Source organism: Lissotriton helveticus, chromosome 5_1 (genome assembly GCF_964261635.1).
Source record: "Lissotriton helveticus chromosome 5_1, aLisHel1.1, whole genome shotgun sequence".
In the NCBI taxonomy this organism is placed as follows: domain Eukaryota; kingdom Metazoa; phylum Chordata; class Amphibia; order Caudata; family Salamandridae; genus Lissotriton; species Lissotriton helveticus.
In genome coordinates this window covers 1763147206-1763173184 of record NC_136065.1, presented here as the reverse complement: position 1 = coordinate 1763173184, position 25979 = coordinate 1763147206, and the positions used below count along the sequence as shown (strand labels likewise).

Below are 25979 nucleotides of genomic sequence, written 5' to 3'. Positions count from 1 at the left end.
AAAACACGGATTCTGCAACCGGGTTATAGCCATGATCAGAGCTAACTTTGTTTGTCCTAATGCTTGGTTCCTAGTCAATGGGATGAGCTCCGACATATTCACATTGTTATGTTATGTTATCACTGATTTGTAGCGCGCACAGCTACTTGGAAGAGTGTCCCGGCGTGAGCCCAAGAAAGACAAAACAAGAAAAAGAGGCGGTGGCACCAGTAAAAACATACTCAGTTGAATAGGAAGTTTTGAGTTTTTTCCTAAACTAAGTGGAATTCTGAAGGCTACACAGATCAAGTGTGCCAGGGATATAAAATGAAAAAGTTTCCTAAGATAGACGGGCCCATTCTCCATAGGGCGCGGCATGGGCTGTAACCAAAGCCTTGAACATGACCATAGTTTTGACCGGCAACTAGTGCACGGTGCACAGATGCTAATTAACACTTGTACGATTGGGTAGGTCCAACAACAACCGAGCAGCGGCATTCTGGGCCACCTGGAGCGTATCCATAAGTTAGCCAGGAAGTCTGACATATAATGCATTTACATAATCAATGCGGATGTGACCAAAGCCCAAATGATCGTTTCTTTGGCAGAAAGGGGCAACAAAGGCAATCATTTTCTGAGAAGCTTCAGGATGCCAAAGCAGGTGCCAGTCAATTTGCTAATCTGGTTGCCAAAGCTGAGTTTTTTGTCAAGCCAGATCCCAAGATTTTTTCCTGGGAGGCCCGATGGAAAGGGCCTAGGGGAATCATTAGGCCAGAAATTGTGCCACAACAGAGAAGGAATCTCCCCTAAAAAAGGATCTCGGTTTTGTCTTCATTACATTTAAGCTGTGCAGACGTAAGCCAATTAAACATGGCACACAAGCAGGCTTTGACATGGGTAGTAGAGGTCTCATGCTTCTTCCAAGTAAACAAGAGCTGAGTAACGTCAGCATAAGTGACCACTTTGGCACCCAAGTTCTTTGCCAGCTGAATAAGAGGGGTCATGTAAATATTGAACAACATAGGGCTCAATATAGACCCCTGCGGGACCGCTGTCTGGAGGGCTTGAGTGGTTGACACAAAAGGGGGAATCCATACTTGTTGGGTTCTACCATCAAGAAAGGATTTTAACCACTCCCAAGCAGCACCAATGATACCCAGCTTCTGCAAACGGGCCAGAAGGAGTGAGTGGGGGACTGCGTCAGAAGTGGCAGATAGGTCCAACAGGACCAGAACTGCCTTGCCCCCCACATCTAAGGTCTCTCGGATAGCCTCCGTGATTTCCACCAGGGTGGACTCAGTGCTGTATGATGCACTGAACCCTGATTGGGCCGGATGCAACAGACCCTGCTGTTCAATTGAAGAGGTCAGCTGCCTGTTAACCAATTTCACATATACTTTGGCACTAACCGGAAGTAGAGAGATAGGTCGGTGATTGCAACGAATATGAGGATCCAAAGTCGGCTTTTTAATGTATATATGTATGGGATTTGTAGAGCACAGGAATCACCCGTAAGGTTATCTCCAGGCTATCGTATCAGGACAGTCAGATGAAACATGGGCAGACAGGATTAAGCTCTAAATAATGCAGTTTTCAGGAGTTTCCTGAAAGGGAGCAGATTGTAGCAGTTGCTCAGGTCCTCGGGGAAGGTGTTCCAAAATTTCGAGGCTAGATGGACAATGGTTTTACCTCCTTTTCCAAACTTCTTAAACCGGTTGATCACCCGCAACCCTTTAACTTCCGATCTAAGAAGCCGATTCGGATGATAGACTTTAAATTTGTCTGACAGGTAGCTGGGGCTTGCACCAAAGATAGCTTTATGGATGAGACAGCAAAGCTTAAAATGAATTCTCTGGTGGATGGGGAGCTAATGAAGTTGTTGTAACAGTGCACCTGAAGAGGTGCGAGGTGTTTTTTTAAGAGCCAGGCGAGCCGCCACATTTTGTACAATCTGCAGTCTGTTTAATAGGGACTCATTTGCGGATGCCAGCAAAGCATTACAATAATCCAAGCGGCCTATGATCAATGACTGAATCAGCGTTCTTCGTAGAGAGAGGCAACCATCGAAACACTCTGCGCAAAAGGCTTAGGGTGTGGTAGCAAGTCCCTGCCATAGTCATCACTTGGTCCTTCATGGGTAACAATACATCTAAGTGTGCTCCCAGGTTTTTTGCCCCCAAAGCAGGAGGAGGGCAGGACCCAATGTTATAGGCCACCACCTGGGGGACCAGAAACTCTGGGCTGATACAAACAGCAAGAATTCTGTCTTAACCACATTTATTTGCAGACAGTGGTTCGTCATCCACTCCGATATAGCCAACATGCCCTTAGCAAAATGCTGATCAATAGACTCACAGTCCTTGTCAAAGGACAGGAGCAATTGGGTATCGTCAGCATATGAGAAAGAAGTGAAACCGTACTCCCTAATAACCTTGGAAAGAGGGGCCACATAGATATTAAACAAGGTTGGGTCAAACAAGAGCCCGGGGGCACCCCCGTAGAGAGTTTCAAGGTTTGAGAGCGGAATGGACCGAGGGTAATGGTCTGAGTGCGCTGGTCTAGGAAACCGATAAGCCACTTAAGTGCCTGTCCCTTGAGCGGACTTCCAATCAAGAGGGAGGATACCTTCGCTTAAAGAGGTGTTCAAAATCCCAATAATAGGGACGGCTAGAAGCGGAGTAAGCAGAGCATATTTGTGAGCTGGCAACACGTACTAAGCATGGTTTCCATCTGAGAGATCTGAATACCTATACAACAATCCAGGCCTTGATCTAAGTCCTTAACCGTAAGAGAACTAGAGTCAATGGGCTCTGCCTGACAGGGGTTTTGAGGGAATTGATTATAAATCAAATTAATTTTATCCTCGAGGTGCACAGCTATGTTGTCACACAGTCCCTGAGAGGGGATAGTCTGTTGTGCGCAGGCTGTGGGCTTAGTGAAGGAGTTAAGGACTTTATATAACTCCCTTGTCGAATTTCCTGCCTGGTTCAGTTTTAATATAACATGATTTTTCCGTGCTATTTTTAAATTCTTGTGATAAGCAGCAAGAGCCAGTTTGAAATTGAATCTTTCACTATCTAGCTGGAATTTGCGGCAGCTTTTTTCCAGCACCCTACAACTGGATTTTTCCATCCGTAACTCTACAGTGTACCAATCTTAACTTTTTTCCCGAAATGTGTTAAGTCGATGTTTTAGCGGAGCCAGCGTATCAATTATTGTGCTAATATTAATAATAAGAGGGACCAGCAGAGCCTGCTTCCAGGCAGTAGGAACATGACAGAAAGGCCTTCTTTCGCTACTATCATTTGCCCTAAGCATCGAACCCCTAGCGGCATATTCAGGTATCCTATTCAGCGCAGATAAACACAAAATATCCCTGTCTGCAGATGACATGCTGTTGTCAGTGATGGCTCCTGAGTCCTCTCTGGCTGCAGTGATAGAAGAATTCCGGTGCTTTGAGCGGGTGGCGGGCCTCTAGGTCAACCTAACAAAATCATATCTGCTGAATATCCTACTGCCACCGAGGGAAATAGAGTCCCTGGTTGCCTCCACTCCCTTACAGTGGGCCAAAAAAGAAATCACATACTTAGGAATAAAGATCACTCCTAAACCCCAGGACCTCTTTAGAGCGAACTACCCCCTGCCCCTTCTCCAACAGTTTGAAGACGGACTTCGGAAGATGGACTCCCCTGTACCTCCCATGGATAGGCATCATCCATGCTGTCAAAATGATGGCATTAAACAGACTCCTGTACCTTTTTCTGGACCTCCCAGTTGAGCTGGATCAGGGGTTCCTAGCTACTTTAAAGTCCATGATCATCCGCTTCATATGGCTAGGCCGCAGGGCGAGGATCCTGTATAGACAACTCCATCTCCCTAAAAACCAAGGTGGTCTGGCTTTACCAGACATGCATCTATTTTGCAAGGCAACCCAGCTACGGGTGATTATGGAGTGGTCGGCCCAGGAGTCCGACAAGCATTAGCTACACATGGACAGGGTAGTGGTGGGGAGGTGTATCTGAAAACGCAAAGCGGAGCCTCCACCTATAAATGTAAATGTAAATGTGTTGGACTTGTAAAGCGCACGGCTGCCCGTAAGCGTCCCGGCGCTGGAGACCGCTGGGGAACCCGTCCTGGCTTTCCCTGTGAGATGGTCCCTTCTGGGTATCTCTAAGGTGAAACCAGGCATCCCCGGCGTCTGTGGGGGGCCGTTGTAGAGATGAGGCAAGCTTAATGCCCAGAGTTGCCGAGTGTGATCCCTGGTTAGAGTAGGCACCGAGGCGAGAATTGTCGACCCTGGTCCACGACCCTGCCGCGTCGGGAATTGAACCCTGGTCCCGGGCCATTCTCTGCTTCCGGGTCTGCCGCCTCTAACCAGTGAGCCACACCACTCCACAGCATACTTGAGCACACCTACAAAAGCGAAGTTAAAGATCTGGGATGATATCAATAGGACCTCCACTCTGACCACCTTTCCATCTCTATTCACACCCATCCACTACAATCCCCTGTTCCTGCCTGCACAGACATCGGGCCCCTTGATTGCATGGAGGGAAGGGGGTTGCCTTATGATCTCTGATCTATTCCACAATTGGGATATCCTCACTTTCAAAGACTGCTGGAGGGAGTTCAACTTGCCAGCTACTGAACACTACCACTACCCACAGCTCAGGCACTGGGTTCTTTGTATAGGAGTCAAAGAGGCAGCGGCCAGGGATCTCACACCACTAGATCAATTTGCGAAGACAGGAAATGGCACAAATAGTACGAAATCATGCCTCTATATGATACTACAATCTACACTTTACACTAATCAACCACGACACATATTCTTCTGGGAGCGCACCGTGGGAGTGGAAATTTCGGACAAACAGTTGGACAAATATGTTATGGATATTTTTAGACCTGGCTTTTTTAACAGGTGTATCCCCACACTTTTTGCTCTTTGGCCTCCTGTTTTATTTGGATTTATGACTCTGTGCACTTTACCACTGCCGAACAGTCCCAAAGTGCATGTTCTCTCTGTATAAATTGTTATTATGGATTGGGGTTTCCATGATTGGCTTCTTTGATTTACTACTAAGTCCCTAGTACAGTGCACTGTGTGTGCCCAGGGCCTGTAAATCTAATGCTGCTAGTGGGCCTGCAGCACTCATTGTACCACCCACACAAACAGCCCTGCAAAAGGTTCTCAGACCTGCCACTGCAGCATTAGCGTGCAGTTTCTACTGCCATGTCCCCACTTGCCAGGCCCTAACCTGCCTTGTGAGTCACCCCTAAGGTAGGCCCAAGGTACCCCTGTGGGCAGGGTGCAGTGTATGTGAAAGGTAGGACATGTCCTGATGTGTGTAACACATCCTGATAGTGAACAGCTGTGAATTCCGTTTTCCACTATTGAAAGGATATCTGTCCCGTAGGATAAAATGGGAGTTTATTTATAACATCTTATAACTATAACTTCCCATTGGGACAAGATAGGAAGGTAAAGTTTAGTATTCCTGCATTCAGAATATAAAGATGCATCTTTCAGCAACAAAGATTTTGCGTTTGAAAATACCACTTTTAGAAAGTGGGTATTTTCTTGCTTAGCCATCCTGTGTGCCTCTGCTGGTTTGTGGATTGACTGCCTGACTTTGGAGTGATAGGGGCTGGGAATGTGCATTCACTGTAGACAGCCACTGGGGTTTGAGGTGTGTCCTGCCTTTCCTGGATGAGTCTCCACCTCCTGCCAGGAAGCTGGACCCGAGAGGACGGAAATGGTTTTGGCTGAGCACAGAACCTCTCTGCCACCAGAGAACAAAGGGAAAGTCTGTGTGAATTATGGCGCCAAGACCCCACAGCTTTAGATAATTTACGGAATTCAAAAGGAACCTTTGCCAAGGAGCAGAGCTGAAGAAAGTGAAGGAGAAGTATTACCCCTTTTCTGTGTGTTGTTCGGGGTTGGCCTGCAGTGCCATTTTCTGCGAAGGAAAGGACAAGGACTTTGCTGTGCGCTGTGTCCCCTGCTTGAGGAAGATCTCCAAAGACTTGAAATAGAGCTTGCCTCCAGTTCTGAAGTCTCAGGGACACAAAGACATCTCCGCCATCTCTCCTGAACTTCCTTGCTTGGAGTTCTGACCTGCCAAGTGGCGCCTGTTGCTCAATTGAGCCTCTGGGGGTTAGTCCTGCTGTTGGGAGCTGGAAAAGAGATGCAACTATGAGAAGCACAACGCATCGCACCTGTTACTGACGCATTGCCAAGGAAACCAACGCAGCACCTGCCGTCCGCCAGAGAAATCGATGCACGCTGAATTCTGGGCACCAATCTCCGAAGTCCGAGATCACCGCACCGATTCTGACAAAGGCCCTGCTGTGCAGCTGCAAGAACTAAAGCATCATGGGACTGTGGCTGGAGAAACCAATGCAGTGCTGTTGCCGCCGCCGCATCGAGAACCAATGCATCCCCGATCCCCATGCATCAAACTAGGGCGCCAAGTCTACATGGCCGCTACAAAACCGACACATCACCTACCCTTCAGTAAGGAACCAACACATCACTGCCCTTGCATGGCAGTAAGGAACCAACGCAGCACCTCCCCTGGAGTAAAGAACCAACGCATCAACTTTCCTGTGCATAAGGAACCGACGCATCACCTTCCCTGTAGCTGTTCTTGTTTATGAGTGTGACGCATCCAAGGTACTTTGTGTTGAGAGTGTTGCATGTATAGTTTGCTAAGGTCAAAACTGTTTTTACCTTTTAAAAGTCATGTCTTGATAATGGTATGTTGTATCTGTGTCCCTTTGGTCTTGCTTGGTTCAGATAAAGATTACTTATTTTTCTAAGCTGGTGTGGTGCCCATTTGTAGTGTTTTCACTGTATTACAGTATGTGTGCACAAATGCTTTACACACTGCCTCTGAGATAAGCCTGCCTGCTTTTGCCAAACTACCAAGGGAGTGGGCAGGGGATGTCTGAGGTCGTAACTCCCTTACCCTGACTAAAATCAAGGGTCTCTCCTTTGAAAAAGTTGCAAACCATTGCCAACGAAAGACCCCCATTTCTAACAGATATACAAAAATGTAACCTGTCGATGGGAATGCAACAGTTTTGGACAGATCTATCCTATGGTTATGCCTGGGAGCAGCTGAAATGGAAGTGTCAGTGGCTTGGAAACAGAAAGTTGCACTGTCCATGACTCAGTGGCACTCACGCTTGTGGCCAGCCCTTACCATGGAACAGATGGCAAGAGTGATATCGAACTCCTTTAAGAATTCTGAATATCTAGTGGAATATCTATCACAAGGGCTTCCCCTGTATGCCTGCCTGACGCGAGCTTGAGCGCTTCACCTCTTCCTATTTTTGAAACCTAATAAAGGATGGAGCTAGAAGATGAAGGCAGCCTTGCTACAGAACCTTTGTATCCACCTGGTAGCTGGTCTTATGGTTCCTATTCTCAGGAACATGTCGATGGGAGTACCATCTACCTTTAACCCCTTGGCTGCGGGGCCGATTCCCCCACTGTGCTGGGGGAGAGGGGTGCGCACAGCGCCCCGGTGCTCATGATGAGCTCAGCTCGTCATGAGCCACGTTTCTTGTGTGCTCATGACAAGCTTTGCTCGTCATGACCACGCCCGTTCCTTAGAACGCCCAGCACAGCAGGGGAATTAGGCCCACGTCTGAGCATTCTAACGGTCATGATGAGCTTAGCTTATCATGAGCACACGAGAACCGTGGCTCATGACGAGCTAAGCTCGTCATCAGCGTGGGAGGGGTTAATGTTCTGGGTGGAGTGGGAGGTGGGAGGGAGGGGTGGGAGATAATAATATTATACTAATTTGTATGGCGCAACAAACCATCACCAGGGGATCTCTCGGCGCCTGAGAAGAGGCCGCCCTATGAGCCGTTTGGTCTTAAAACAGCAAGGTCTCAAAGCATTTTTCTTGAATCGAGAAAGGTTGAAACAGGCACGGATCTCCTCAGGAAGACTGTTCTAATGACTGGGGGCTAGATGGGAGTAGGCACAACCGTCCATTTTGGCCTTCCTTATTTTTTGCATGCAAAGCAAATTGCGATTGCTAGATCTCAACTGCTGCACAGGTTGATAGAGTTCAAGTTTCTTCTCGAGATATGGAGGGCCGGTCCCCTGCAGAGACTTAAAGACTGTGCACAATAACTTAAAGATGGCTTGTTTCCTGACAGGAAGCCAGTGTATTTGATGGAGAAGACGTAAAGAGGGATTGCACGCCAGTTTATTGAGGGCAAGGCGAGCTGCCGTATTTTGGACCACCTGTAGTTTTGATAACAGATCTTCCTATATTCTAACCAGAAAGAGTTACAATAATCCAGTCGACTAACCAGGAGCGACTAAATAAGAGTTTTCCTAGACGTGAGATCTTTCTAAGCATCCAGATTGTCCTGAAGCAGGTACCTGACAACGTTTTCACCTGTTCCTCCATAGACAATTGTCAATTCTGATGCCTAAGTTCTTAGTCCATATTTTTGGAGAGGTTGTGCAATGGTGCTTTCTCCTTTGCTACTTCTGATTGTGATCCCGATCACTTCCTCAGAGAAAGACACATGTGCGCTACTGTAGAACTAACTCTTTGAGCCACAGGAAGTTGATTGTCTTGCACTATGCTGTGATGCCCTTTGAAACAAATCTCAGTAAAAACTAAGTTGACAGAAAAAAGTTTTTATCAAAAAGCACCGAAAAAAAATGCCCAAGTATAAAATAACAGTTTTGTCTGAACCTGGACCTGGGTGCAAGTTCAGCTTCAATACAAGGAAGTAAAGTCAGATCCACCAAATGGGTCATATCGGTCAAAGATTTTACCTTCTGACTAAATATCTGAAGTGAAAATCAAAACCTTCCATTGGAGAAAGGTCTAAACCGGTGGCTGGTGAGGGTCCCTTGAAGTCAAATACGTCATTGTTGAGCTCCTGCTGAGGTATTTGGCACCCAGAGTTCTGATAAGAACAAGACTGATATCCAGACTGTGGAGGGTGCTCCTTCAATATGATAGATGTGACACCTGAAGCTGGTCCAAAGTTTTACCTTTATACTTTTTTTGGAAGTTTCTGCCAGGTAGGGCATCATGAGGCCAGATATTATTACGTTTTTCTTGCCACCCCCTCCTCCCCCCCAAGGAGCAACCTTACTAGACAAGCCGCAGTACCTTCGGAGTAAACATAAACGACTAGGTCTCACTTTTCTCCAACTGCTGAAAAGTTCCTTCTGGTCAATCCTGCACCCCTTAGCCTCCGACCATGCTTCTAGGTACTGAGGGGCATATTTGTAAGCCCTTATTACCACCGGTCTTAACTGCTGGTCTTAACTGTTGGTCTTAACTGCCGCTTTTATCCGTCACTAGCTCTCCGGCCCTGTTCCTCCTGCAGCACTCGCTGTGCACCTTCAACTCTCTGTAATTTCCCTTTGAGACGCCTAACCATAGCAATGGAACTCGCCCCACCGTCACGCTAGTCATCCTATCCTGGTGGCTGCTTCCCAACACACCCCCGCTGACGCGCCCGACCGTCCCGCCCCCGCCCCCACCCCCGCCCCAACGTGGAAATGCCATTCTTTCCCTGACCAGCGCTCGCTGCACAACTCTCGTCTCAACTCGCAAGACGGACGCGCTGACTCATTCAGGTAATAACTGTCCGTTCCTTTTTTCCTCCCCCCACCCCCCTACCCGACCTGTTTTCTCGCACGTGGACACGCCAACTTTAAACATGCCTCGCTTCAATCCCCAGCGCCCTTCGAGCATGGCTGACTAACGTGGCCGGCTACAACGCAAAAGCGTCCAAACTTTGCCTCTTCCAACTCGGCTGGCTTTCAGGCACGAACATAATCATCAGCAAGGTGTGTGTTCCTTCACCAATCCCAGCCTGGCACAACCCTATTCAACCATGCGCCTCTTTCACTGTCCGGACACTCACCCCTTCCTCCCCTCCTTTCCCTCCAGCATCCACCTGCCTCACCCAGTGACCCGATCCCTCGATGCTCCCCTGGCTCTTCTAGTCGAACCCCGGTTGGTTACAAGGACTCCAAATTGCATGGATTCTTCAATGTAACCAATAGCCCGGACCCGTTGCTTTTCTTTTCTCTCACTTCCACCTTCCCTCCGTAAACAATCCCTCCCTCTCTTCACAGCACTATTCAAATCTGACAACCAGTCCTGATGATGATCCGAAATCGTCCGGATCGAAACGCCGTCGACCCAACAGCCTAATTAATAGGCGCACTCCTTCTTAGTGGCTCCAAGTCTAATCAATCAACTGTGCTTCTTGTGATATCACTATGTCACACGTGCCGCTTTTAGCCACTCACTGTATATAACTTGCACTTTATCCACAGTGCGACGACCACGCTGTTCTCTGTTCTCCTTCACTTGCGTCGCCACTTGCACTATTTATTCACGTTTGTTGCACCAAGTCTCATGTGGTTGTCCTTACATTCTATGCAGTGCTGTTCTTAACTGTATACTTCCAACCATGAAATGAATGTTATAACATAAAAATGAATAACTATTTTTCCATTCAAGAAATTGAGTAATCTCCTTCCTGTCCACCCAAGTAATGCTATGTGCATGCTATTTATAACTGCCTACTAACTTTTACCTTTCAGGACACTGTGTGATAATTGTACCTTATTACCACCGGAGCATTACTTTCTTTTGACGCTCCAGTGGCTTTGCACCATTTGCAATATTTACAAGGTGGTGCTAAGCCACTTAGCATGGCTTAACGCCACCTTGTAAATATGTCCCTTTCCGTCGCAGTCCACTTTATCAAAGAGGTGTGCAATGGGTATTGATGTGGCTGTTTCACCGCAACACCCATTGCTTATTGACGCAGCACCAGATTTACGAGGAGGTGTAAATCTGTGTCAGCACCAAAATCTAACATGCAAGAGCAGGTGTTAGAATAGCACATGAGGAGAAATACTTTTATTTATTTCGTTTTCTTTTTATTGGGGTACTCATTGGGTTGTGTTCATCGGGTTTTCTATATTATAAAGATGTCACAGATTTTGGTATGATGGATAAAAGATGGGTGCACAGCAGTAATGCATGGTAGTAACATTTTTCTAAAATCAATGGCCTAATGAATTGTCATCAGCGAAACGTGGTTTTGACACTAATGTTTTTATTGTAGTAACCCCTGACGAAGGGCAGAATTTACCCGCAATGAATTGGGACTGAGTATTCCACGTTGGATTATGCATAATTATGCACCTCTATGTGTAAGAGTAAAGCCCGAGCAGGCACTTGTTGAAAGAAAAAAGAAGACACATGAAATACAATTTTGATGAAAATTTGAATCACTTTGGATTACTTGTGGAATAAATAGGATAAAACAACGTGGATATCAATGGTTGAATGTAATTGAATGCTTTCTTTAGCTGTGCATCCTGGGTTGGGATGCCTGACGAGGCACCAGTTGTTTTGGAATTACATTAACGCGCACGGATGGAGCGTGCTCCAGGATTGCACGCACTCAATACTGCCTTGAGCATCACACAAACTTGAAAGAACAGAAGTAGTGGGTGTGCACTCAACCTGCTCATCATAGATCTGGCTTTCAGCCAGTTCCAGGTCAGGAAGCATAATGTACAATTTTATAAAGCTACATTTCCACTTAAGTTATAACAAATCTGGCTCAGCATTGCTAGACAATGGAACAGCATATCTAGACAATGGTACAGCACAGGGTTTTGGCATTTGAGAATAAAAGAGGGGTGGTTTAACATGGTATTCCCATTGCCTGCTGGGTGTGCTAATTTATTTTTTGTCAGGCTTTGTTTCCCTTGTTTCTGGTTCTCATTTCTGCATGTTTCCTGGTTGGTGTAACTATTCGAACATCCTTGAGCAACGGTGTACACATGGTTCTCTGTGAAGCAAGGCTGGGTGCCCCAGAGAGGGCTCCTATTTCTCTCATTTGAAGGGTTCCTTCTGTCTTGCACCCTTTTTTTCTCATGAGTGTCTGGTGTACTTGCTACTAGGGATTAATATTTAATTTGCCTCAGTTCATATATCAACCTGCGTAATTTCTGCTTCATTTGAGATAGGAAAGAGGGTCTTCACCTTTTTTTGCTGGGCAGTAAAAGTTGAATGTTGTTTGTTTTTCAGGGTCCACCTCTGTTATTGACATTTTTTAAATTCCGAAAGGGGCTTTCGTGTGGTTTTCAGAAGGGGCTGCTCCAGGGCAGCAGTGGTGGGGTGCAGTGGGGGGTGAGGAGGATCGTGTTAGGGGGGTAAACAAAAAAAGAAAAAAATGAGAAAATAAAACAAAATTAAACTTACCTTACCGTCGACCGCCTTTCCTCCGTCATTCATGCCACAACGCAGGAACAGGAAGCACCCAGGCTTCCAGAATCATCTAGCCAATCACAACACTGCTGATAGCAGTGTTGTGATTGGTCTGAGCACCATGGTTTGGCACTCAGATGGGGACTGCAGCCGGTGGAGAACATGCAAAGTGTGCATGACTTTTGGGCCGACCCAAGACGGCCGGCCAAACCATCATGCACACTTGGAGAGTGCCTACCACTCCTCCCCTCCTCTGTGGGCAGCCCAGCCCGCCCTGCATCTAGACAGCCACTAGAGAAAAATGAAATTATAATAACATTTTCGTTTTGTTTTTCTTGTGGGGCGATGCTTCTCCGCCTTAGCGGAGGAGCCGCCCCTGGAGGTTTTTCCCTGTTACTGATGAGCCTCAGCATAACACTCCACATGTCATTGCAGAGCGTACTGCCTGATTGTCCTATTCATTCAGCCCCTCCCAATGGCAAGGGCCAACCCCTTCTGGGGCGTAATGGGCAGTCTAGGTTTGGGACTAGATTTTGATTTCTAGTAGCTATGTATGAGCCATGTCTACTAAAATATGGCACACTTCTGCTCCCTCCTACCACTGGCTCACTGTGAGCTGCCTTGATCCAATGCAGACATCCCTGCACCATAGTGCAACTATGCGTGCATTATCACCAAGATTGTGCTTAGTATATCTCGTCCCTAGTTTCTTCATGGGCGTCTTTATAACCTCAGTGCTGCTCACAGAATTTCTTTATGATTAATATGGTGGTTTTTGATAGGGGTCATGAGCTAATTTTCAGATTGCATAAGGTAATCTTTATCACCCCAATTGTTCCTTTTTCGCCCAGCACATACTTCCCATCGAAAAGTGGTCCATCCGCAATCTTTGTTGAGGCTTCATGTGCCACAGGATGAAGTGGGGATTTCCCTGCCTGCTGCAAAGTCATCCTGTGCCCTTGGCACCCCCAACTTTTTGCTGACTGATACTGGTGGTAACTGATTCTGACTGACCCCAGGTTCTGCCTAACCAGGCCCAGGGCCATTGTTATGCTGAAAGAGACACATTAGAATGCAGTTAATACACCTACATTCACTAGGGTACACAATGGTATGGTGGGGTACCCCTGTGATTGGCAAGACCTCCCCTATAGGCCCCTAGTATATAATAGAGCAGGGGATTAAAACTACCTTGAAATCCCTAGTACCCTAAGGCATGGCAGTTTAGAGGCCTGCAGGTCTTTTTGCACTTGCATGTGTACACTGCTGAAGCCTGAGGTCAGTTTAAAAACAACTCTGGGTACCAGGACTACTTTTAAAAAGTAAATTCTGGCCAAACTCAACTTTGGTGTTTGGGGCACTTAAAAATGGATAACCTACAATGCTTTGGCATATTAGGGACCCCCAGGGTCTCCCCTAGGTATCTCAGGGGTGAGGGTCTGGTATTTATAAAGTACACCCTTATAATTTGAGTTTTTTTATGCCTGGGTAAAGTGAAATTTCACATTTCACTCCCCACATTGTGTTAAAGTGCTGCTGAAATTCGAAGTTGATGCTAGGAGCACTGTGGAGGGAGAATCTGCAATATTTCTACAGATTCAGAAACCCTATAGACTCCCCTAGTTTCACATGGAGTGGGGTTCCTGTGGATATAGGACAAGAACTTTTAAAATATGTTTTTGTAAGTCCTGGTGGTGGAAAAATTTCCCAAGTCATTGTTCCCATTGCTAATCCCCTGTTACATAGGTTACCATGGTAGGAAGGTATTAGTTAATAATTCTTGATAGGAAAGGGCTAGAAATGTCATTCAAAGACTTTCCAGAATGCTATTAATAAATCCAACAATATCATATTGTTGAATTTCTCCTAAAGTGTACATACAAGACGTTATGAGACTTTCTTGTTTGTAAGTCCAAATTCACCCTTCCAATGGTCTGCCCTGATTGGTCAGAGTCAAGTGGATTAGCCAGGCTGCCTTGAGGAGGTAATAAAGAGCCCCTGGGGTTAATCAGCTCTGCTGGCAGGGCAGTGTGCTGGTCCATAGGAATAGAAGGCCAGTGGGAGGAGTCCTAAACTATGTACTTCAAAGAGAAGAGTAGAGACCAGTGTCATTTACAGCTCTGAACTTCCCACTTTAGGCAGATGATAGGATTAAGGAAGGTATGAGCAGATGCAGGGGGGAGAGTCTAAGTAAATTAACCATTCTAGGGGTGTGTTTAGCCAGCTCTTACCTCCTTGCTGGAAAATCGGCCTTTATGGATTTGGAAGATATGATGCACTCTGGCAACAACAACGAAAAGACCTAGTCCTTTAGGCAATTTTTCTTCTAGACCTATGAACACAAATGGATTTGTCAAATGATCATTCCAGCTACACCTCTAACTCTAGAGATTATTGCTGTGTTCCAGTCTATTGCCATGATAAAAAATAGCCATTCTCTGATCAATACATTTACAAACCAGCACAGGACATACATTCACTAGAAGGACAACATTTCAAAAAAAGTGTGAAAAAGCTAGAAGTCACCTCACGGGCGCACCACCAATGGGACCCCTGGTTGGTACTCACCAGGATGGCCCTGTTCTCATCATCGGTGACAACTAGCTTAACGTAAACGTGTCCGAGACCCAAAGAAAAAGAGACAGTGAATGGTGCAGTGTACAAAAGACTTATATGTGACAAGGACTAACAACATTCAACATATAACGAGCAAACAACTGTGCAAACAAGATACAAAAAACCTTTTATTCGCATTCTCTTGTTGCAAACAGTAAACACATATACATAAAAAGGAGAGATGCGAATACTACCTATCGATTCGCACTCTGCTTACAGCCGACATGTTTCATTGCCTTGGTCTTTATCAGGCAATTTCTTCAGGGCAAACTGTATTGAGCTGCCACTGCCAAAGACACTGTGCTTTAAATGCTGTAAATCAAGATAGAAACGTAAATATGAGGGACTACCTATCATGCCATTGTGTAGTGACTACTGCTCAGATCTTGAATATTATACAGAAATGGATAATAATTACCTAGTTGGCCGGTTTTTCTTTCATACCTTTCAAGAGAAACCACTTTCTAGTGTCAACCCCAACTCCCAGAAGGTGAGTGTGGTCTTTTCTCCCTTTAATATTTTATCTAGGAAAAGGTGGAACGTCAACAGGACAGCGATTAAAAACCGATCTATCTAATCTCACCACATTCGTCGTGTATACCCCCACCGAATCTGGACGATTTGCGGCTTTTACCAGTGGAGAATACTCGCTCGGCGTCTTCTCAGCACCGGAACGCCGAGCGAGTGATGTACACTCTATTTACTTTCCAGACGTCGGCAATGGCCGGCTCTGATTGGTCGATAGAGTCACATGATTAATGTGGCTTCGTTAAAATTATTGCTGCAGTGTTTACATTACATCGTTTACAGAGGTCCTTTCATTTCTCCCCATAGAGTATCTCGACTCAGGTAGCGTTTCCAAATCACGACTGGTCGGCAATATATTAATATTCCAAGTGCCGATTTTACCCTGGTCTCATATGCCTCAATGGGTCAGGTGGCTGGGGCGGCCATATTGGAACAGTCTCGCTGAAGTGAAAGCTAGTGTTGTGTGGCCCTGACGCCTACTGATTTTAATAGAGCCATTTTCGAAACATTTTCGTGGGGCTATTAAATACAAATCCGATGTCCCCTGAGACAGCTAGTTCAGCGGGGGCCGCACTTGTAATTTTATATGAATATCAGCTACATCGGTCTCCTCGTATATTTAGATCTTAAGGTAGACAGTGATATCATATATTTACAATGTAATAATAATCATCATGTAATAATAATCACCCCCTTTGATGTGCTCTCTCGAAGTACCATGTTAAATTTGCAAATCAGTGTGAATCATTATCACGATAAACCATGATCACTACAGTTATGTGCCCCGGTTTACAGGTTCAAGGCACATACCTACAGTGACTCGGCAATTGGTGTAGGAGGTGTTAATTTTTAAAGTTGAATTATACATACTCTACGTTATGCGTTTGGGTACGGTGCATTAGATTGCTGAGGTTTCCTAGTTCAAGGTACAGACTTACGGCGACTCATTTAATTGTAAATCTACTAATGTAGTGTATAGGCTGAGATGCGAATGTGGCCTTGAGTATATCGGACTCACGACGCGGAAGATTAAACTCCGCATTCAAGAGCATATGAGTACAATACGACAAGGGAAACTGACGACCAAGTTGGTGCAACACTGCCATCGCAATAAACATTCTTTCAGTTGGGTGGTTTTGGAAAGAGTGGTAGGGGAGCCACAATCTATGGAAAGACGGCTTATGACAAAAGAAGCGCGCTGGATATACCAGGAAAGAAGTGAACAGAGAGGATTAAATGAACTCCTTGAATGGAATAAGTTACGCTGAATAACCTGCATAAATGTTCCATGGCTCAGCAATCTAATGCACGGGTTGTAAACGCATATCGGAATGTGTGTATAACACATTTTTAATAATTAATACCTCCTATACTGACTGCTGAGTCGCCGTAAGTCTGTACCTTGAACTAGGAAACCTCAGCAATCTAATGCACCGTACCCAAACGCATAACATAGAGTATGTATAATTCAACTTTAAAAATTAACACCTCCTACACCAATTGCCGAGTCACTGTAGGTATGTGCCTTGAACCTGTAATCCGGGGCACATAACTGTAGTGATCATGGTTTATCGTGATAATGATTCACACTGATTTGCAAATTTAACATGGTACTTCGAGAGAGCACATCAAAGGGGGTGATTATTATTACATGATGATTATTATTACATTGTAAATATATGATATCACTGTCTACCTTAAGATCTAAATATACGAGGAGACCGATGTAGCTGATATTCATATAAAATTACAAGTGCGGCCCCCGCTGAACTAGCTGTCTCAGGGGACATCGGATTTGTATTTAATAGCCCCACGAAAATGTTTCGAAAATGGCTCTATTAAAATCAGTAGGCGTCAGGGCCACACAACACTAGCTTTCACTTCAGCGAGACTGTTCCAATATGGCCGCCCCAGCCACCTGACCCGTTGAGGCATATGAGACCAGGGTAAAATCGGCACTTGGAATATTAATATATTGCCGACCAGTCGTGATTTGGAAACGCTACCTGAGTCGAGATACTCTATGGGGAGAAATGAAAGGACCTCTGTAAACGATGTAATGTAAACACTGCAGCAATAATTTTAACGAAGCCACATTAATCATGTGACTCTATCGACCAATCAGAGCCGGCCATTGCCGACGTCTGGAAAGTAAATAGAGTGTACATCACTCGCTCGGCGTTCCGGTGCTGAGAAGACGCCGAGCGAGTATTCTCCACTGGTAAAAGCCGCAAATCGTCCAGATTCGGTGGGGGTATACACGACGAATGTGGTGAGATTAGATAGATCGGTTTTTAATCGCTGTCCTGTTGACGTTCCTCCTTTTCCTAGATAAAATATTAAAGGGAGAAAAGACCACACTCACCTTCTGGGAGTTGGGGTTGACACTAGAAAGTGGTTTCTCTTGAAAGGTATGAAAGAAAAACCGGCCAACTAGGTAATTATTATCCATTTCTGTATAATATTCAAGATCTGAGCAGTAGTCACTACACAATGGCATGATAGGTAGTCCCTCATATGTACGTTTCTATCTTGATTTACAGCATTTAAAGCACAGTGTCTTTGGCAGTGGCAGCTCAATACAGTTTGCCCTGAAGAAATTGCCTGATAAAGACCAAGGCAATGAAACATGTCGGCTGTAAGCAGAGTGCGAATCGATAGGTAGTATTCGCATCTCTCCTTTTTATGTATATGTGTTTACTGTTTGCAACAAGAGAATGCGAATAAAAGGTTTTTTGTATCTTGTTTGCACAGTTGTTTGCTCGTTATATGTTGAATGTTGTTAGTCCTTGTCACATATAAGTCTTTTGTACACTGCACCATTCACTGTCTCTTTTTCTTTGGGTCTCGGACACGTTTACGTTAAGCTAGTTGTCACCGATGATGAGAACAGGGCCATCCTGGTGAGTACCAACCAGGGGTCCCATTGGTGGTGCGCCCGTGAGGTGACTTCTAGCTTTTTCACACTTTTTTTGAAATGTTGTCCTTCTAGTGAATGTATGTCCTGTGCTGGTTTGTAAACGTATTGATCAGAGAATGGCTATTTTTTATCATGGCAATAGACTGGAACACAGCAATAATCTCTAGAATTAGAGGTGTAGCTGGAATGATCATTTGACAAATCCATTTGTGTTCATAGGTCTAGAAGAAAAATTGCCTAAAGGACTAGGTCTTTTCGTTGTTGTTGCTTTACTGAGTGGAGGGCGACCTAGTTCTTTACTTCCCTCTTGACTCCTAGTTTTTGGATGATGCACTCTGGGACAAAATTATGCCACACTCTACAGGATGTGGTCATATATCGGTGGAGTTACTCTGCTCCCATTGGCCAGAAGTGACCTCCTGCTTGACCCAGAGTACTAGGAATAAGTATCTGAGAGGGGCAGAGCCCTCCAGATCTGCTGCTTGAAGCTTACTGTAGCAAGAAGTGCCCTGTTGAGAAGTTTTGCTGTGCAAAGATTTCTAAGGCCTGACCTCTGAAGACCGCACTATCGGAAACTACAGCCCTGTGGATTATCTTGCTGGAAAAGAACTACAGAGTGGACTCACTGAAATCTACAGGTTGAAAGAGCTCATCTGGAACATCACCAACTAAATCCTAAATCTACACATTGGAGGACTACCAGTGGATTTGTAAGGGGTTTGTACCAATGGATGTGGGAACTGAAGTCCTAAAGTTTCAAGGACCATCTTGGAGCTTCCAGACCCTTGGAGTGAGTTTGAGACACTTTGAGACCCCTTGAGGAACTTCAGGAAGAAGTTCACGAAGTTTGGAGAACTTTGAAGCAACTTTAAAAAAAAGCTCCTTAGAGGGACCAACTTAACCTGGCAAGCCAGGCCAACTGCCTTCAACCGGGAGCCGGCCAAGCCAACCAGGTTCATCCCGCTAAAAGCTCCATTGCTCCAACTTCGAGAGATTGACCAGGACTAGGAGAAATCTGAAGCCGGCGAACCCTCACCGGATCCGGCTACATGAGGAACATTGAGAGACTCAGCAAGAAAAAGCTCCAGAAAAGTTTCTAAGTCCGCTCGCAAAAAAGGGTGACCGGGAGCAACCGCGAACGCCAAGCCGCCTGCCTTCCATTGCGTGCCGGCCTGGATTCCGTGGTTGCCTCGCTGAAGCGATCTTCAAAATTGTTCTAAGTCCGCTCCAGGGAAGTTGACCAGGACCTCTTCACATGTCAATCCAGCGAACCCTCACCGAAACCGGACTGGCTGGGAGCTTTGAGGGGCCTCGAGGAGAAAAGCTCCAGAAAAGTTTCTAAGTGTGAAGGTGGAAACTGAGACTGGGACCTGCTGCGAGCTGTAGCCGCTCAGGGTTTCATCGCGCCCAGCCTGAAACTTTGACTTTGGCCCGTTCTATCACAAGCAGGTATTAGAATATGGTGCTTTAATCTTCTAAGTGCTATATTTTATTAAATTTTAAAATTCATATCTCCGGTTCCCTACATTGGATTGCTGTCAGTTTGGTGTCATTTTAAAGATACAAATATTTCGCATTTCTATAAATTGGTATTGGATTTTTATTATGTGTTGTGACTTAATGATTTACTAAATTGGTGTTTTTAAATGCTTTACATACCTGTCTTTGAAGCTAAGCCTGCCTGCTCGCAGCCAAGCTACCAAGGGTTGAGCATAGGAATAATTATCTAAGACCTATGCTGAGTCCTACCATGTGTTAGTGGCCCTATTGCCAGTGGCAGACCTACATTTGCCCCCACCAATAACCCACTTTCCAACACTGCTTTTTTTCAGGAGCATGTTGTCAGGCAGGGCCTCTGTAGGGCCTCCTTAGGAAACCTGTCAAAACTCCCAGGTTGCAGAAGTTTGGTATCTTTGTAAGAAGTGCCCGGTGCTATGGAGGAAAAGGCCCACGGCCCGATTCACAAAAGTAATCTGAGACAAAATCCTACCTTTATGACTTTAGGTATTCGCAAAAGGCATTTAGGAGTAGTAAAGTTAGGAATCCTAACTTTAATACTCCTAAACTGAGACAAGATCCTAACTTTATGACTTTCTGTATTCAAAAAAGCCATTTAGGAATAGTAACGTTAGGAATCATAACTTTACTACTCCTAAATAACTTTTGTGAATTCCAAAAGTCATAAAGTTAGGATTTTGTCCTAGATTACTTTTGTGAATCGGGCCCTCAGTTTCTTCATTGGCTGCCTCACTGGACCTTCTTCTGGTTTATACTGCTTCCTAATGTCCAGAGGCGGACGGTAATTTTACTAGGGAGTGGGTTGTGGGGGCCACACATGCACACATACATACTCACTCAAACCCATGCATTCAGACACACACACACCCATTCACTACACTCACTCACAAATACACATACATTCATACATGGATGCACACACTCACTCACCAAACATAAAAAACACATAAAAATTACTTTCACTGCAGCTCTCCGAGAGGAAAGTGTGGGAGGTCTCAGGAGGGTTGGGACTGCTGCCTTCCCTCATTGGCTGACTTAAGGTCATCCAGTAAGGGAAGGCAGCAGTCCCTCACTCGTCACAAAGTAGGATGGGCGAGACTGCTGACCGCACCCCACTCTGTGACGAGGTGTCACTATTTCACACTCAGAACTCGTCATGAGGGGGAGGACCTCGAGGTCCTTTAGCCAGTCTGAGGAGGTCATGACCACAGGGCAGTGAAAGCATAGTGCATCTCAGGCAGCCACGAGCAAGCACATTTAGCGCTGCTAGACCTGAACAAGAGTATCTGGTAGGCAGACCTTTGTTCAGCCAGACAGCCACTCTTCTTGCCTGGAAAAAGGTGGAAGCCTACATAGATGGGCAAATGCCATGAGTAATGCTGTGAAATGCATATTTTGAGCATTAGCTATAGCATCAGCCCCCATTAATCCTCGAATTCGAACTAAAGTGGAGTGCGAAATTGTGTATTTTTTGACAAATGACCCAAGAATTTCACAAAATTAAACTTTTAACATTAAGTATCGTGCATGACTTTTTTCATGTGAGATACAGGCGAGGGACTGATTAGAGCTGATAATGTCTCTCAGCGAATCATTTTCCTAGAGACAAAAAATAAGTTACTATGATCTAATGCTCAATTTCAAGAACTATAAAAAAAATAATGAAGTTTGCGTGACACAAAATTCGAGAATTTCAACTACTTGTGGCATGATTTAAATTTAGCCCAGGCATACTTTGGTTCCACATAATGCCACATCAACATCGCTTGACATTGTTCTGGAAAGACTTTAATTTCCGGGTGGCAGCAGAAGCAGTTTAGTGGAATAAATGAGGAATGAATTATATACTTCACATATCTCTGCAATATAAATGTTCCTTGATTGCACATTTTCATTTTCTAAGTTTGTTTTTTGGCGGCGTCCTTACCTTAATCTCATGAAAAGAATAAATGCGACCAGCAGGGTCCCCAGGGAAACGCAGTGTCCTAAGTAATTGATGACTACAGCAATATGGTAATGCACTTTGCTTTTTTTCTGAGGAGAGAGAAACAAACAAGCGGCTGATTAGCACGGGGAATATGAAATAGAATAGAACAAATACACACAGAAAAGAAACAGAACAAGTATATAGAGAAAAGTGACAAATCACTGGCCCTGGGCTGTCCCACAGACTGTAGTGTGGCCAGGAGTACGGTGGGAGCACACAGTTTGAACCCCTTGAAGGAACTTCAATAACACAGCGCTCGATTCCCCAAAACAGACTTCGAAAAGTCATCAACCTACTCTCGTATGATTACCCAGACATTTGAACTAATTTCATCAATTGTATTGGTTTTTATAAATAATTCCAGGAGTAATCTATTCAACCTTTTCTCCCCCAAACACCGGCCTGTCTACTCAATCTAATAACCTCCTCAGCCTGCCACATTCCCCCACTCCTTATAGCTTAACTCACTTCCCCCCACTAGACCTCTCCACCCTAGAATCACTAGCCCTCAGTGTCAAATCAGGTTCGCCGGCCGATCCTGCCCCTCCTGACATCCTAATGGCAGCATCACATACCATCCTGCCCATTATCAGAGAGGTATTAAACTCTTCCATTTCATCCGACTCCGTCCCACCCGTATGGAAGCAGGCCATGGTTAGGTCACTGATCAAGAAACCCAATCTAGACCCGTCTGATCTGGCCAACTATCGCCCTATTTCTTTGCTCCCTTGGTTGAGCAAGGTGTTGGAAAAATACGTAAACCAACAGTTAGTGAACTATCTAGAGGGCCATTACATACTGGATCCCACTCAGACGGGCTTCAGACCTAAGCACGGGACAGAGACCGCCCTCCTCATGGTTGTAGAGGAAGCGAGAAAAATCTTGGATCGGGGAGGATCAGTGGCAGTGATCCTCCTTGATCTAAGTGCGGCCTTCGACACAGTGTGTCATGACACCCTACTAAGCCGCATGTCCTGTATGGGGATTAAGGATAAAGCTTGGGCATGGTTTGAATCCTTTCTGGGGAATAGATCTTTCAGAGTTTTTGATGGCGACTCAGTCTCCTCCAGCAGACCCCTAAAGTGTGGAGTTCCTCAGGGCTCCTCTCTGAGCCCTGCCTTATTCAACCTATACATGAGACCACTGGCCAGCGTCGTCCGCCCATTTGGAGTTAAAATCATCTCATACGCGGACGACACGCAGCTGGTGGTCTCACTGGCGCAGGAGGCATCTCGAACTGCGCCAGGCGGGCTCAGAGAATGCCTGGAGGAAGTGAGGAACTGGATGGCGTCATCATCCCTGAAATTAAACGGAGATAAAACTGAGCTGATGCTCCTAGGACCTTCAGAGCCGACACTTTCCCCCTCCCTATGGCCCTCATGCCTAGGACCGCCTCCAACCCCAAAAAACACCATCAAAAGTCTTGGGGTATGGCTGGACAGTTCACTGTCCTTCAATGTCCAAGCCATAAAACTATCAGCTACATGTTTTGGCATTCTGAGAGTGCTAAATAAAATCTTCCCTCTCCTCCCCCTGGAAGCCAAACAGGCTGCTATTCAAGGGCTCATTCACTACCGTCTTGATTTTAATAACGTTCATTATCTGGGTGCACCAGAATACACCCTTCGGAGGCTGCAAACTGTACAGAACAGTGCAGCTCGCCTTCTACTGAAAATCCCACACAGACACTCAGTAAGGACCGGACTGACTAGCCTCCATTGGTTACCGATCCGGCAGAGGATTCTGTTCAAAGCGCTATGTATAGCCCATCAAGCTTTCTGGGACATGGGACCTATTATTACCCGTGATCTGATCACTCACTATATCCCAAATCGTAGTCTTCGCTCCAGCCAGACTCTTTTAGCAGTAGTCCCAAGAATAAAAAGATCTAGAACCGGCGGAAGGACGTTCATGTACAACGCAGCTAAGGCCTGGAATGCTCTACCATGTCATCTTAGAGCCACCCAGAACCTTACCTCGTTTCGCAAGCATCTGAAGACCCACCTTTTCACATTTGCCTACTAAACCGCTGTCTTCTCCCCCCCCTGTTCTCTGTAGGTTACGATTATCCTAGCGCTTGGACGCCTTTGGGCAACAACTGCGCTCTATAAATCTCCAAGTTTACAAGTTTAGTCCGGGAAATGTGCAAAAGTCCTACATTTTCATGGATTGTCAATTATAGAAAATGCCCTCATGCAGATGTTCCCTTCGATAAATCCGTGCAATTGGACAATCAACCAGCTCTTATCTACAGCTGTTATATTCTTTTCCGAGTGGACGCCCATTTCCCACCTCCTGCTACACATGGCGGCATTTTCTTTACTTTTCTACCAGGTAAAGTCACTGACCACTGCTGGTAAATACATTAGCATCAGTATCTAGGATAGGAAAGTAAATTCAAGTGTAAGATGAATACACACAAATAAACATGGTGTTCAACTACTGTTGCAGTGTAGGTCACCGTACAAAAAAAAAGAAAAACGGCCTCCTTCATTCTAAATTTCACAATCGTATTACCACTTTATGATAATACAATTTGACAGTTCGTGACTATGTCAATGGATAGGGAAATAACATTTAAAAGCATCTTTTTCCAGCTAAGTACCATTCAGATGCAAAACAAAATAGTGAATTAAGCAGCGATGCTTTCAATAGAAACAGAATAGACAGATACCAAATATTTTCTCACGTCATAAAATCATTAAGGTCTTTAGAACATAAAGGAACAGAGACGAAACCAAATACCAACCAATCAATCAATTAATGAGTGGGAAAGAAACACCCTTAATCTCAGCCACTGTTTGTATAGGGCGGCTATTGGATGAAGGACAAGGGGTGGCAGTGATACGCATTTGATGCCATCTCACCTGTGCTGCTGCTGGATAGACTTCAAGGTCTTGGCATCTCTCATTAAGCATTAGCCCTCTTGTACTCCTTCCTCAGGGAAAGATCCCAAAGGGTGCAGTTACAGCACTTCTACTCAGAGGCATTTTCCCTGCCTTGTGGAGTGCCGCAGGGCTCATCTTTGAGCCCTACGCTTTTTAATCTTTATGTGGCCCCCCTAGCGGCAAAAATCCAGTCATTTGGAATGGAAATATTGTTGTGTGCTGACGACACTCAAATCATTGTGTCAATTCCCAAGGATCCATGCTCGATAGCAGAGAACGTCTCACGTTGCATGGCCGAAGTGGCAGAATTGATGTCATGTAATTTTTTTTAACTCAATGGAGAAAAGACCGAAGTGATGATTTTTGGTCCAGGGGCACCCAGCTGGTATAGTAGCTGCTGGCCACACTCTTTAGGAACCTGTTCTACTCCTTGAAAAAAGGCTAAGAACCTTGGAGTGCTGATGGGTACTGAACTTAATTTTAATGCCCAGGTGAGTTGCACAATAGCAACATGCACCTGGATTATAAGGATGCTTAAAACATTTTTCCCATTCACTCAGCAGTCTGCTCATAAGCAGGTCGCTCTCGCTCTGGTAATGTCCAGACTGGATTACCGCAACTCTCTCTACCTGGACTCGAATAAGAACACACAGCACAGACTCCATGTGGTGCATAATGCACTGGCCGGACTTGTTCTGGACATACCCAGGGGGCATTCGGCCGAAGAAGAATTCGAGACTTTTCATTGGCTTACAATTAGTAAGTGCATCAGCTTTAAATCTCTCTGCATGATATGCTTCAAATCGAGCTCACAGTGCCGAAAACCAAAAGAAGGAAATGGGGTGACAGAGCATTTTCTACGGCCGCGAGTAAACTCTGGAACACCCTTCCACAAACATTAGGGCTATCCCTCAGCTCTTGCCCTTCAGGAAGGCTCTTAAGACCTGGCTTTACTCCCTATAGACATTTTCTGCATCTGGAGATCTAGTGGACTTATTCCAGATGGTGGTATATAGCGCCTTGATGCCTTTGGGTAACTGCTGCGCTTTACAAATCAAATCAAATGTATAAAGCACAGCTAATCACCCGAAAGGGTATCCAGGCACTTCCAGGTCCCGGAGGCTTATTCGAACAGCCAGGTCTTGAGGGTCATTCAGAATTCCAGAAGTGAGGTGATGGTCCGAAATTGCCCGGGGAGGCTGTTCCAGGTCTTTGCTGTGATGTAGGGGAGTATGGGAAAGGGAGAGGGAGGC

General features: G+C 45.4%; 1 protein-coding gene across 1 annotated transcript in view; it reads right to left on the bottom strand.

The window, feature by feature from the left end:
• The window catches only part of CRHR1 (corticotropin releasing hormone receptor 1), a 2033077-nt gene that overhangs the window by 804704 nt on the left and 1202394 nt on the right, over positions 1-25979 (bottom strand). Inside the window, exon 5 of the mRNA XM_078645030.1 lies at positions 21779-21885. Coding sequence (XP_078501156.1) covers positions 21779-21885 — 107 coding nt within the window. The remainder of the gene's footprint in view (positions 1-21778; positions 21886-25979) is intronic.